This window comes from Erythrolamprus reginae, chromosome 5, assembly GCF_031021105.1.
Source record: "Erythrolamprus reginae isolate rEryReg1 chromosome 5, rEryReg1.hap1, whole genome shotgun sequence".
NCBI classification, from domain to species: domain Eukaryota; kingdom Metazoa; phylum Chordata; class Lepidosauria; order Squamata; family Dipsadidae; genus Erythrolamprus; species Erythrolamprus reginae.
Window position 1 is genome coordinate 89,458,616 of NC_091954.1, and position 13,233 is coordinate 89,471,848.

The 13,233-nt window shown below is 36.1% G+C and overlaps 1 protein-coding gene across 1 annotated transcript; it reads left to right on the forward strand.

Annotated features, from left to right (window-relative positions):
- The first annotated feature begins 1,186 nt into the window (after window positions 1-1,186).
- On the forward strand, window positions 1,187-12,444 carry SELENOT (selenoprotein T). Its single transcript, XM_070753433.1, has 6 exons — window positions 1,187-1,517; window positions 6,572-6,682; window positions 7,838-7,964; window positions 9,708-9,795; window positions 10,779-10,931; window positions 11,652-12,444. The coding sequence occupies exons 1-5, from the start codon at window positions 1,381-1,383 to the stop codon at window positions 10,901-10,903; spliced, it is 588 nt and encodes a 195-aa protein (XP_070609534.1). The 5' UTR covers window positions 1,187-1,380; the 3' UTR covers window positions 10,904-10,931; window positions 11,652-12,444.
- The last annotated feature ends 789 nt before the right edge of the window (window positions 12,445-13,233 follow it).

Consider the following 13,233-nt stretch of genomic DNA (forward strand, 5'->3'; position numbering starts at 1 on the left):
CACAAGAGCACACAACAGAGTCAAACTTAATATTAACCGCTTCAAACTTGACTAAAAAATTCGACTTTAGTAATCAGGTTGTCGAAGTGTGGACCTCATTACCAGACTCTGTAGTATCATCCCCTAACCCCCAACACTTTACCCTTAGACTATCCACGGTTGACCTCTCCAGATTTCTAAGAGGTCAGTAAGGGGCGTACATAAGCGCACTAGAGTGCCTTCCGTCCCCTGTCCTATAGTCTCTCCTATATTTATTTTATTTATTTATTTATTTTGTCCAATACACAATGAGGGTTTTAGTGGGTATATATATATATGTATACACACAAAGTAAAATACATGATGTAGGTTATAAAGGAGATACTCATAGTAAAATATATCTAAGAAAGAATAGAAAAGAAGATATAGGAATAGAACATATCAATGAAGTTTTTTTGTCAGCCCTAAATCATTGCAGGCTTGTTTTCATTTCTACACCCACTGAAGATTTTTTTCAGCTCTAGCCAGGGAATAAATTAATGTGCTGAAGTTGGTCAGACTAAGGAAATTAGCCAGATGAATACTTGGTAAGTAGATTTTCCCCCTATTCCCCCTCCCCCAAAACTGACATGCATTTTATTTTATTTATTTATTTTGTCCAATACACAATGAGAGTTTTAGTGGGTATATTTATTTATTGATTTGATTTGTATGCCGCCCCTCTCTATATACACATAATACAATACACGATGAAGGTTATAGAGGAGATACTCATAGTAAAATATATCTATGAAAGAATAGAAGATATAGGAATAGAACATATCAATGAAAGAATAGAAGAAGAGATATAGGAATAGAAGAAAGGTATAGGAGATATAGGTGAGCAATAGGACAGGGGATGGAAGGCACTCTAGTGCACTTGTACTCGCCCCTTACTGACCTCTTAGGAATCTGGATAGGTCAAACATAAATAATCTAAGGATAAAGTGTTGGGGGTTTGGGGATGACACTATGGAGTCCGGTAATGAGTTCCACGCTTCGATAACTCGGTTACTGAAGTCATATTTTTTACAATCAAGTTTGGATATATCTTCTCTACTATATCATCTATAACTTCCATTGTGTATTGGACAAATTAAATAAATAATAATAAAGGATTTCCTACCACCCTCCCTGAGCCCTGTCGTTCACTTCCCGCTCCTGAGGAGGGGGGAGGAGGAGACAGGACGGCGGCGGTTGGAGCAGCCTTTCCCTTTGGGCTCGCGATAGGTACATTCCGGCGCATGCGCATGACGACGCCGGCTCGCGTGACCTGACCGCTGTCGGCAGAACGGGCGGCCGAAGCTTTCCACACCCGGGCCCAACGGGGTCATTCTGGGTCCAGAGGGCAGCGGGAGCAAGATGAAGCCGACGCTGGCGCTGCTGTTGCTGGTGGCGGCGTCCTTGAGCGGCGCCGGAGCTCAGCCTGGCGGTTTACCGCCTGGGAAGAAACTACGCATGGCCTACGCCACCGGGCCGTTGCTCAAGTTCCAGATCTGGTGAGTGCGGAGGAGGCCTGTTGCGTTGCTCGCCGTTGCTTTCCGGACTGTAAGCCGGTGCCGAGCTCAAACCCCGTCCCGAAGGCCGGTTACTCACCGCCGCCGGCGCCTCCTCGTTTCCCCGCTTTGGGAGTTAAGGAAGCGGCGAAGGGTGGTGGGGCAAAGCGCGGGCGTGGGGTAAGAAATGTCACGACGGGAACCGACCGAAGTGGAAGTGCCGGGTGTGGTGGGGAAATCGGGGGTGGATAGGATGAGGGCCGATCCTGAAGCTCCTGAATGCTGCGGGGAGAGATGGTGGCGCCTGAGAGAAGTGGAGGAGGCGAGGAACCGGCATGCAAAGATCTGCAGGTTGGGCTCTTTTTTTTCTAGGGCAGTATTTCCCAACCTGGGCAACTTGAAGATATCTGGACTTCAACTCCCAGAATTCCCCAGCCAGCATTTTCTGGCTGGGGAATTCTGGGAGTTGAAGTCCAAATATCTTCAAGTTGCCAAGGTTGGGAAACACTGTTCTAGGGAACCCGGCTAAGGCTTGCTGGCTTCGCTGTTGGGTTGCAGCTAATACTACAAGGAGATAGTAGGCAGGATAGAGTGGAGATAAATATGTTAAAGCGTTAAATAAGGGTTCAGGAGAGAAGTGTTTTTAATAGGAAAGTGAACACAAGAACAAGGGGGCACAACCTGAGGTTAGTTGGGGGAAAGATCAAAACAACCTGAGGAAATATTTTACTGAAAGAGTAGTAGATGCTTGGAACAAACTTCCAGCAGACGTGGTTGGTAAATCCATAGTAACTGAATTTAAGCATGCCTGGGATAAATATATATCCATCCTAAGATAAAATACAGGAAATACCATAAGGGCAGACTAGATGGACCATGAGGGTTTTTTTCTGCTGTCAATCTTCTATATTTCTATGAGATGCAGGCACTTGAGATTTGTGAAAATGTCCAGAGATACTTTACTAGAAGAGCCCTCCACTCCTCCATTCGTAACAGAATACCCTATGCAACTAGACTTACAATCCTAGGTTTAGAAAGCTTAGAACCACATCACCTTAAACATGACCTAAGTGTAACCCAAAAAATCATCTGCTATAATGTCCTTCCTGACAATGACTACTTCAGCTTCAACCACAACAACACACGAGCACACAACAGATAGAAACTTAAAGTAAACCGCTCTAAATCTGACTGCAGGAAATATGAGTTTAGTAAGCGAGTAGTTGATGCATGGAACTCACTACCAGACTCTGTAATAACATCACCTAACCCCCAAAACTTTACCATTAGACTATCCAATCCACTGTTGACCTCTCCCAATTCCCAAGAGGTCAGTAAGGGGCGTGCATAAGTGCATCAGAGTGCCTTCCGTCCCCTCCCCTGTCCTTATGTTTCCCTTTTACTAGTATCATGTATACAAATACATTGTATCCAACAATACCTATGTGACAGAACAAAAAAAAAAGGGTTTTATTGTTTTTAAATGTTGCTTTGATGTTGTTTCCAAAAGGCCTTCGGGAGTTGGGCGGCATACAAATTTAATTAATGAATAATAACTAAATAAATAGGTTGTGAGGCTAGAAAAATACAGTATTGTCATAGTTAGGAAGTACTAAAACCTTTGCCTTTCTCTCCCCCCACCCCACACCATGTATTATTGGCAAAGCAAATTCCTTCCTACCCAAAGCAAACTTGCCACATTCCATAGTTTGCATATTAAACAGGCAAGATCTAGTTTTTAAATAATCTCATTAGCCTTTCATTTAGGTTTCTGTAGATTACTGAGTATATTTATTTTGAAAATATGCTAAATGAGGTGTGGTTGGAATTAGATCAGATAACTGCAGAGAAGCTATGTAATAATTGGAAGGCCCTGAAATTCAGAGGGGTAACTTGAAGTGGTTAACAGCAAAACATGCACTGGTTGTTTTCTGTTAACAGAGTTTGGAACAGTACAGGTAGTCCTCAACTTGCAAACATTCATTTATTATCTGTTCAAAGTTACAATTGGCACAGAACAAAGGGACATGATGATTTTTCATTCTTGCAACTGTTGCAGTGTCGCAGGGGTTATTTGATCAAACTTCAAAAACTCGACAACTGACATGTATTTATAATGGTTGCAGTGCCCAGATCTTCTTTTGCACCCTTCTGACAAAGTCCAGGGGGAACTCAAATTCACATAAAAACCATGTTAGAAATTTAACAACCATAGTGATTCAGTGAAAAAAAGTGACATGATCATTTTTTCACAATTATGAATGTTGCAGCATCCTGATGATCATATGATTTACATTTGGATTTTTGAGAACTGGTTCATATTTGTGATAGTTGCAGGTAGTGGTCGGCTCCTGCCGGTACAGCTAATTGTGTGCAGCTCCATGGCTCTAGCGTGCGAGTGCGGGATTGAGCACAATTTTGCTTCCTGTGCGCGTGCGTTTTCGTGAGTTTTTTTGGTTCCCTGCATGCCGGTGCAGGAAGCAAAATTGTGCTCGATCCCGCACTTGCACACGAGAGCAGCAGAGCTGCGCGCAGTTAGCTATACCGGCAGGAGCCCATCACTGGTTGTAGTGTCCCAGAGTCATATAATCTCCTTTTGTGACCTACTGACAAGCAAAATCAATAGGAAACCCAGATTCACTTAACAAATGTGGCAAGAAAGGTCATAAAATGAGGAAAACTCACTTAATAAATTCCTCAATTAGTAACATATATTTTGGTTCAATTGTGGTCAGAAGTCAAGGACCACCTGTGATATAACCTGACAGTTTAGAAATGCCTATAGTGTGATTACATACTTAGTGAATTTCTTTGATTGCAGTGAGGATGAGGGACGTAGGAATTCAGAAATTGTACAGAAAAGGACAAGGTTGTCTTTGATCTGGTAACGTGCGAGCTGTAACTTTACAGTAAGAAAAACAGTTAACTTGAGATAGTGGAAATGTATGTAGGTGGTGCTGCTCATGTTTTTATCTGTTTTCCTAGCTACCACCCCCTCACCCAAATTTATATTAAAAAACTATTTTAATCTTTGCTCAGTATTTAAATTAGTATAAAGGAACAGACTATTAGGAGTGAAGCACTAAAATACAGGTTATTCAAATGAGTTTTTATCCTTATATCTGTCATAAGATTGGTTGTTCGTTTAGGGAACAATTTTTCCACTAACTAAAAGTAAACCTATAGACACTGCAGATTCTTGGACCTTACTCCTGAGTTTTATGCATAGAATTGATACAGCAATTGAATAATTATAAAAAGCTGTTAATTCTTGTCAGTAAACATACTTAACATTTAATTCCATTTCATTTATATGCCTAATTTGCTAAACTACAGCTTTGAAGACACTGAGCCAGGAGAGCCAATTGTTAATGGGTACTTGAGATATAATTCTCCAGATATTGCTGGATTAAATGACCCTTTGCTCTATTCTAAGAATGTTCTTGCAATCGGTTTTAGCAAAATATTTTTAAAATAGCACAATTTTTATCACTGTTAAGGGTGGACATTGACTGACAATATATCTCTTAAAATTTCAAGTCCTGTACAACATCATGTGTACATACTTTGGAAAATGAGCAACATTATGAATTATAAGTCTCAAACTAAACAACCTAGATCTCCACTCAAATTTGATTGAAGATTATTGTGATTTCAATTATTTATCTTTTCTTTCTTCTTATGAAAATTCAAAAAGAATTAAGAATATTTGTGGCTATTACTATTTTTAAACAAGCATTGTTATGTCTCTGATGAATCAGTGTTGCATCAGCATAACAAAACACATAGGAATAAAGTGGGAAAACAAGATAATTTTAAAAACAATTTCCCATTACTCTTAAGGTTTTTATTTTTAAAACAGTTGTTCAATAAAGTTTATAAATAAATAATATATACAATTCCTCAGTCATTAAACTCAGCAACTGTAGTATAAATTAGATTTTCACAACACTAAATAACATCTATGCATTCTGGTTTAAATTAATTTTATTAAAATTTGTTGAAAAAGGTTAATCTCCATGAGAGCTGTAAAGCAGAAAATTGACTTTCAACATTATAAAAATCAATACGGTATCTATCTAGATCTTGAACTAGACTGCATGATGATAATATCCTTAGTATGTATGATAAAGACTTTTGGAAGGAGTCATTTGAGTATATAACAAATTGATTTTTTGTTTGTTTTATGCTAATTATTGGATCAAATCAAAGAGACTGGTTTACTACCAAAGCTGTTATTCTGATTTCCCAATTGTTTCTTATCATGATATTACAAGATTGTTTTATAGTCAGATATAACATAGAAACTGATTATTGAAAAGCTTTGTAACAAATTGTAATGTGAAACACTGTGGAAGCAACAAAGTAATAATTTTATGTTACAATGGTATTGCACAAAAATTGTAATATTGTTTAATTGCTACTATATTCTATTCTATTCATTTTTGCTAATATTTTAGAAGTCAAAGCATTATTATTATTGTTATGATGATGATGATGATGATTATTATTATTATTATTATTATTATTATTATTATTATTATTATATTTGTATGCCGCCCCTCTCCACAGACTCGGGGCGGCTCACAGCAACAATGGGTGGGATTAAAGTTAGCCATAGTTTTGTATAGTGTATATTTACATGCACTATGGTAAATAAAAATACAGTATAAACAAATGTTACAATAAAGTCATAAAATATCACTACAGACAGTATTAGACATATAATCAGGGGAAACATTTGTACAGCCTCAGTATAAATCTATATATCAAGTATTTTCCTATACAAAAATACTTGATAATATGTTACTGATATTATGGTGAGAATTTCCAGCAATTATTAATTAATAAAATACTTTTTGGGTGTATTACTTCTTGCTTTTTCTCAGGTGGCTATTGCCAGTATTTCTAATTATCTGTCTTAGAGTTCTAGAGAAAGAGATTTTTCCATACTATTGAATTTATCAGAGTGGTATGGAGGGGATAGTTGTGTGTGTATATGTATATAAAATGATCAATCATACCAATACTAATTGTGATAAAATACTTATGTGCAGTGTTTCCTGAGGATACAGGCGGGTGTTTGAAGAGTACATGCGGGTTATTAGCCAGCGGTACCCAGACATCCGCATTGAAGGGGAAAACTACCTTCCCCAACCTATATATAGGTAAGTTAGTTCTGAGTTAAAATATGCTAAATAATTTACCTCAGGGATGTCAAACTCATGGCCTGCGAGCCAGAAGCATCTTGCGCTGCCCATGCCCTGTTTAGCAAAGGAGATAATAGTCTCAATAAGTCACGTGACACTGCCATGACAATGCGAGTTTGACAGCTCTGATTTACCTGAATGGATTGGGGATATCAAGTTCTGTAATGTTATGAAACCTCAAAAGCAATATTTGATTGCATTCTGGTTTAATGACTGTGTACAATAATAATGTAACAGTCAGAAACAGTGTGGTCCGGTAGTAGGAAAAGCAAGTAGGATGCTTGGCTGCATAGCTAGAGGTATAACAAGCAGGAAGAGGGAGATTGTGATCCCCTTATATAGAGTGCTGGTGAGACCACATTTGGAATACTGTGTTCAGTTCTGGAGACCTCACCTACAAAAAGATATTGACAAAACTGAACGGGTCCAAAGACGGGCTACAAGAATGGTGGAAGGTCTTAAGCATAAAACGTATCAGGAAAGACTTAATGAACTCAATCTGTATAGCCTGGAGGACAGAAGGAAAAGGGGGGACATGATCGAAACATTTAAATATGTTAAAGGGTTAAATGAGGTTCATGAGGGAAGTGTTTGTAATAGGAAAGTGAACACAAGAACAAGGGAACGCAATCTGAAGTTAGTTGGGGGAAAGATCAAAAGCAACGTGAGAAAATATTATTTCACTGAAAGAGTAGTAGATCCTTGGAACAAAGTTCCAGCAGATGTGGTTGGCAAATCCACAGTAACTGAATTTAAACATGCCTGGGATAAACATATATCCATTGTAAGATAAAATACAGGAAATAGTATAAGGGCAGACTAGATGGACCATGAGGTCTTTTTCTGCCGTCAGTCTTCTATGTTTCTATGAAAAGTAATAAAATATCTATAAGCAAGCAGCTAAGTTCAGAGAACACCAAAGACTCAATTTTTTAAGAATAGTATTCAGCTATTGTTAATGCTTTTTAAAGTTTACGTGCAGCTTTTCAGATATATGATAAAGCAAAATCCACTGGAGTTCACATTGGCATGGTATAACATTTGTTTCCTTAGATTAGTTAAATTTATTTGATCCTACTCTGGTAAATAACTTATCCTTTTTCTTCCTACCAGACATATAGCATCTTTCTTGTCAGTCTTCAAACTAGTGCTAATAGGCTTCATTATTGTTGGCAAGGATCCTTTTGCTTTATTTGGCATGCAAACTCCAAGTGTCTGGCAGTGGGGACAAGAAAATAAGGTACTATTTCTTAATAGCATTTTATTTTTTTATTGTGTTAGAACCAGATTTTATACTATGTTTGCTTAATTGAACCACATTACATGAGTATCCTCTTACTCATAACATTCAAAACACAATGTACTTTAAAAACATTACAAGCATGTAATACAACTAAAACATCTCATTTAGGAATGAAAAAATATGCAAGTAGGATTTGTGTTTGTGTAGTATGCGTGTATGTATATGTATACATAAGGTCTGTCATACCATCATGTTAGAGGAGTAATACCTCATTAAAAAACCTTGGTACAGTTGGCCTGGCTGGTAGCACTTTGTGAAGTCCCCTTTCCAGGGTTACAGGAGTAGATGGTCAATGGTTTTGAAGGCAGAAAAGGGTTCTACATTCCAACGATAGATAAGCGGCAAAACCATCTTCTAGCAGAAGGGAAACTAATTGCAAACCTGCACTGCCTTGTGGCTATATCCATAATTGGAAAAGGCTTCAGGAGTAAACATTGAGGCAAAATCCGGAGCAGGAGTCTCAGAAGCAGTTCGTGACTGTGTACAGTCACATTTTGATAACTCCTGTGACATAGCTAGAACCAATCGTATTGGCTTTGCATTCCATTGAATTATTTCAGAGACTTAGAGAGGGGGGATCTGCTTTTTGGGTAACAGTCTATCCTCCATACTAACCTACCCAGGCCGTGTGCTGTGGAGAAGTTACTCCAGCTTTGCATATGACATTTTAGGAACTCTTTCCAGTTCATGATGCCATAGTGTTTCAAGACTGAAGGATACCAGTGATGATATATATACACACATAAGGTATGCCTTTGTGTTAGTCCTAACTCTTGGGACTGCTTGAACAAGTCTCTGCTTCTTAGCGATATTTTTTGGAAGTGGCTTACCATTGTTTCTTCCTAGGGCTGAGAGAGTCACTGACCAACCCAATGCCACTCAAATGGCTTTGTGCCTAAAACAGGACTAGACTCTTGCCTTTAACTATTTATTTGTGTCTTTAATAGGTTTTACTGATTTGCTATTTTTATATTACAAAAATCATTTATTTTAGAAAAAATAATAGACATGACTGGCAACATCATATTTTATCAGAAAAAGAACCTAAGAAGTGCAATATATAAATACAGTGGTGTGTGTGTGTGTGTGTGTGTGTGTGTGTGTGTGTGTAAAACAAAAGCTCCATAAAAAAGTATAGTTTCACAATCTGTTTATTAATATTCTGCTTCAACCCTAATAATACTTAGTATTTTTTTTAGTATTATTGAAGGGTGAGATGATACAAGATGACTCTGAAAATGTTTTAGTCATTTCACTTTATAAAGTATACAACCAGGGTCAAGTTATTATATTTAAATCCATTCTTCATTCAGTTACTTATTTTAAAGTGTTTCACAAATTCTAATTTTGAAGACATTAAATAGAATTTTAAACACTCTTATCAACTAGATGCCATTATAGTTGTTATAGTGCTGTTTCTTTTTAAAAGTTTATTAACCGTCAAACTCCAATGGGACTCTCCAAACTACTTGTAACAATCAAAGAAAAATATATTATTTGTGGCATTTAAAAAGACCAAACATTATCATGTCTGTTTGAGAACCAATTTGCTGTGATAAAGAATAATAAAGTATGCATAACAGATATTTCTGTCAATTTAATTGGGGTAACTCACAAATATGTTATATAACTTTTAAATATATTGTGTGATTTAATAACTATGATAAATGCTCTTTTTAGGTATATGCTTGTATGATGGTTTTCTTTCTGAGCAACATGATTGAGAACCAGTGTATGTCAACAGGTGCATTTGAAATAACTTTAAATGGTAAGTTTTCAATAATGGTTTATCTTCCAGCAAGTTTAAAATAGACTTTATGTATCCATATAAGACACAGATTGGAGTCAATCTTAATTTGTTAAGAATTTTATCAATATATAAACACCATTTAATACCCAAGATCAGACATAGAGTTTCTAAAGATAAAAAATCTTTGGATTTCTGCCATAAACTTTCACAAAATTAAGATAATTTTCCTTTTTGTGTATATTACATTTGTATCCTAACATAGTAAAAATAATGTTAGTTATGGTTGTCTTTAGATTAGTAAAGTCATTTCATTTGAATTTAGAGAGTAATCAGTTTATTGTTTGTTTGTTTGTTTGTTTGTTTATTTGATTTGATTTGATTTCTATGCCGTCCCTCTCCAAGGACTCGGGGCGGCTCACAACATAGCAAACAATATACAATATATGTTTCTCATTTTGGAAATTCTCAAATAAGATAAGGGAATACAAAGTTTTTCATGCATGTATTTTGTACTAAACTAATGTTTTTAAAATGGCCATGTGTTTTCAAGAGCCTGCTAAAGTTGGTTGAGATGTTTGATATTAGAAACTGAAATTAAATCAGAGCATGAATAAATATTGGTTTTTCTTTTCAAAACTTTACATTAATAACTGTTAACTTTCTTACTCTCAATGTTTTGAATCATTAACAAAAGAAGTAACTGTTTGAATTTGTAGTCTTTAGATACTTGCTGATGTCCTAAAATCTTCATGAATGATATATTTTACTACAAAGCAATTAAAACAACAATACTGATGGTTTTGCATATGTGTTGTCTCTTCCAGACTTTCTGAGAATAAATTTTGTTTGTAGAATTGCAATGTTTATATTTTCTGTGGAACTTTCAGTGTTGTGGAATTCTTTTTAATTTCAAAAGCTTGTATCCATAATTTGCATAAGTATTTTGAATGTAGGCAGCTTTAACCTTATATATTTTACCTTTTTCTCCCTATGCTTTTTAGATGTCCCAGTGTGGTCTAAGCTGGAGTCTGGGCATCTTCCTTCCATGCAGCAACTTGTTCAAATCCTTGATAATGAAATGAAACTCAACGTGCATATGGAGCAAATGTCACATCATAGATCATAGCCCCATTTATCAGTACTGAAAACTTCTTGTAAGTTTTTTTAAACGATTCATTTGCTTGGTATGTGTGTATGTATATATCATACAATTATTTAATATTAGTTGAAGCATTTAGCTGACCAAGAAGGAGCAATTGGAAGGAGCCGAGGTGGCGCAGTGGGTAGAGTGCAGTATTGCAGGCCACTAAAGCTGACTGCTAGATCTGCAGGTCAGCGGTTCAAATCTCATCACCGGCTCAAGGTTGACTCAGCCTTCCATCCTTCCGAGTTGGGTAAAATGAGTACCTGGATTGTGTGGGCAATATGCTGGCTCTATTAAAAAGTGCTATTGCTAACATGTTGTAAGCCACCCTGAGTCTAAGGAGAAGGGCAGCATAAAAAAATTGAATAAATGAACTAACTTGCTGACAGCTAGACATAGATCTTTCCTTTCTGACCATATCCTGTATTTAGGATATTTAAGCAGTAAAGTAGAGCAGGGAACCCCCAGGCCGCAGACAAGCACGGGTCCATGGCCCACCAGCAACCTGTTCCCACAAGCGACTAAAGCCTCATCCGTGATATCTAGGCAATGCATGAAACCACACCTCCCGGTCTGCTTATAAACCACCCTTTATGGAGCCGGTCCCTGGTGCTTTACAGCGGGAATTTTTAATCCTTTTTTATTGAATATCTTTGTGTTGATATTTTTGGGAGCTTGCTTTATGAAGCTATCTTGTAACTTGTTCTGTTTTGATTTATTCTGTTTTCAGACATTAAGTGATACTTTCCAAAGGCAACATGAATGAAATAAATGAAGGTCTGTACTGAAGACAGAATGCTGTTGGTACAGACTGGATGATCTACTTGTCTTCATGTTGTACTTCTGAAAATCTTAATGCAAGATTCTTTCAGTGCTGGTATGTGTCCAAGAACTGCACATTCAAGGAGTGCAATAATACTGTATAGTTTTTTTTAAAAGTAATTTAGCCAGTTCAGTTTTAGAAAAAAAAATGCAGGTATTACTTGATTACAAGTTTTTGCTTTTGATTAGATCCAAACTAAGTTGCATTTCAGACCTATTAAATTTAGTATGGATTAAATGCAACCAGTCTTGATCTAATCTTTATATTCATGTCTATTAAGGTGGCAAAAGTAGTTAATATTCTAATATTTTCCCTGGGAAAAAGTCATTTGGTTTATGTGGCCTTTATAGAATATTTGTGGTTTAAAATAAATTTTGAGAAGAACTGGCTGTCTTTTAAACTAGTTTGGATAATTGATGGCTGCCAAACAATACTGATTTGGTTATGTAAGTTTTGTATATTTTCAGAGTATATTGCTGAGTGAATGGTGCATTGTAAAACTAAATTATATAAAAAAAATTATATGCAGAGTAATTTACATCATGACTTCAGGAGACCAAGTGATATTCAGATTCCTTCAACAATTTGAAGTCTCTTTCCTGGCCCAAATTGTACGATCAAGTAGTTGGCCTTTATGCTGTCATAAATATGAACTAAGTAAACTAATTTAAATAAAGAAATTTCATTTACTGTGAGTAAATCAGTTTAAATCACTTCATAAACTTGTCTGAATAATATATTGAAGAAAGAAGCAAAAGCAATTTCATATGCATTATGGATGTTTGAAATCTCCCTTACATAATATTTGGCATTACTCAAAACATATAAATCCAAAAGGCGATCCCACTTTCTTAAAGGATAATATTTTTAGACCAGACATTGAAAAACAAAAAATGTTTTTGAACTATCTAAACTTTTAATTTTAATTCATTGAAGAAAAGGTTTTCATTGAGTAAGTTTATTTCCAACAATGTGTACTCTGGCTCCAGCCACAGTTAGTTCAATTGTGCTGCAGCCTTTATTGGTTCCCATATTATTCTTTTGAATAACTGATCAAATGCATTTGTCCTAACAAATAAGGTTAAAAATGTAGGGAAAAAAGGTTATACTTTCCATTTATAATATCCTCCATGTATATAAAAAGTTTTGGATTCTGAAAGCATATAATCATACATGAACTTATGATTAATTTGATTTGCTAAGTTGGGAATTGGCATAGCTTTTTATATGGGTTTTGTTACACTGAAATTCTTCTACGATAGCACAAAAAGGAAAAGAATAGTATAATCTATGGTAGTATCTTTCTATGGTCAACTTAAGATCTAAAATTTGGATATTTTGATCTTCCAGAATTTTTTGTCTAATAGGATAATAAAGGAAGAAATAAAAATATGCTAATTTCAGGCTGTTTAAATTCCTAGTAATAATCATTTACAAATGTAACATCTGCAAAGTCAAATCTTCATTGAGTTGAGCTTAACTCAACATA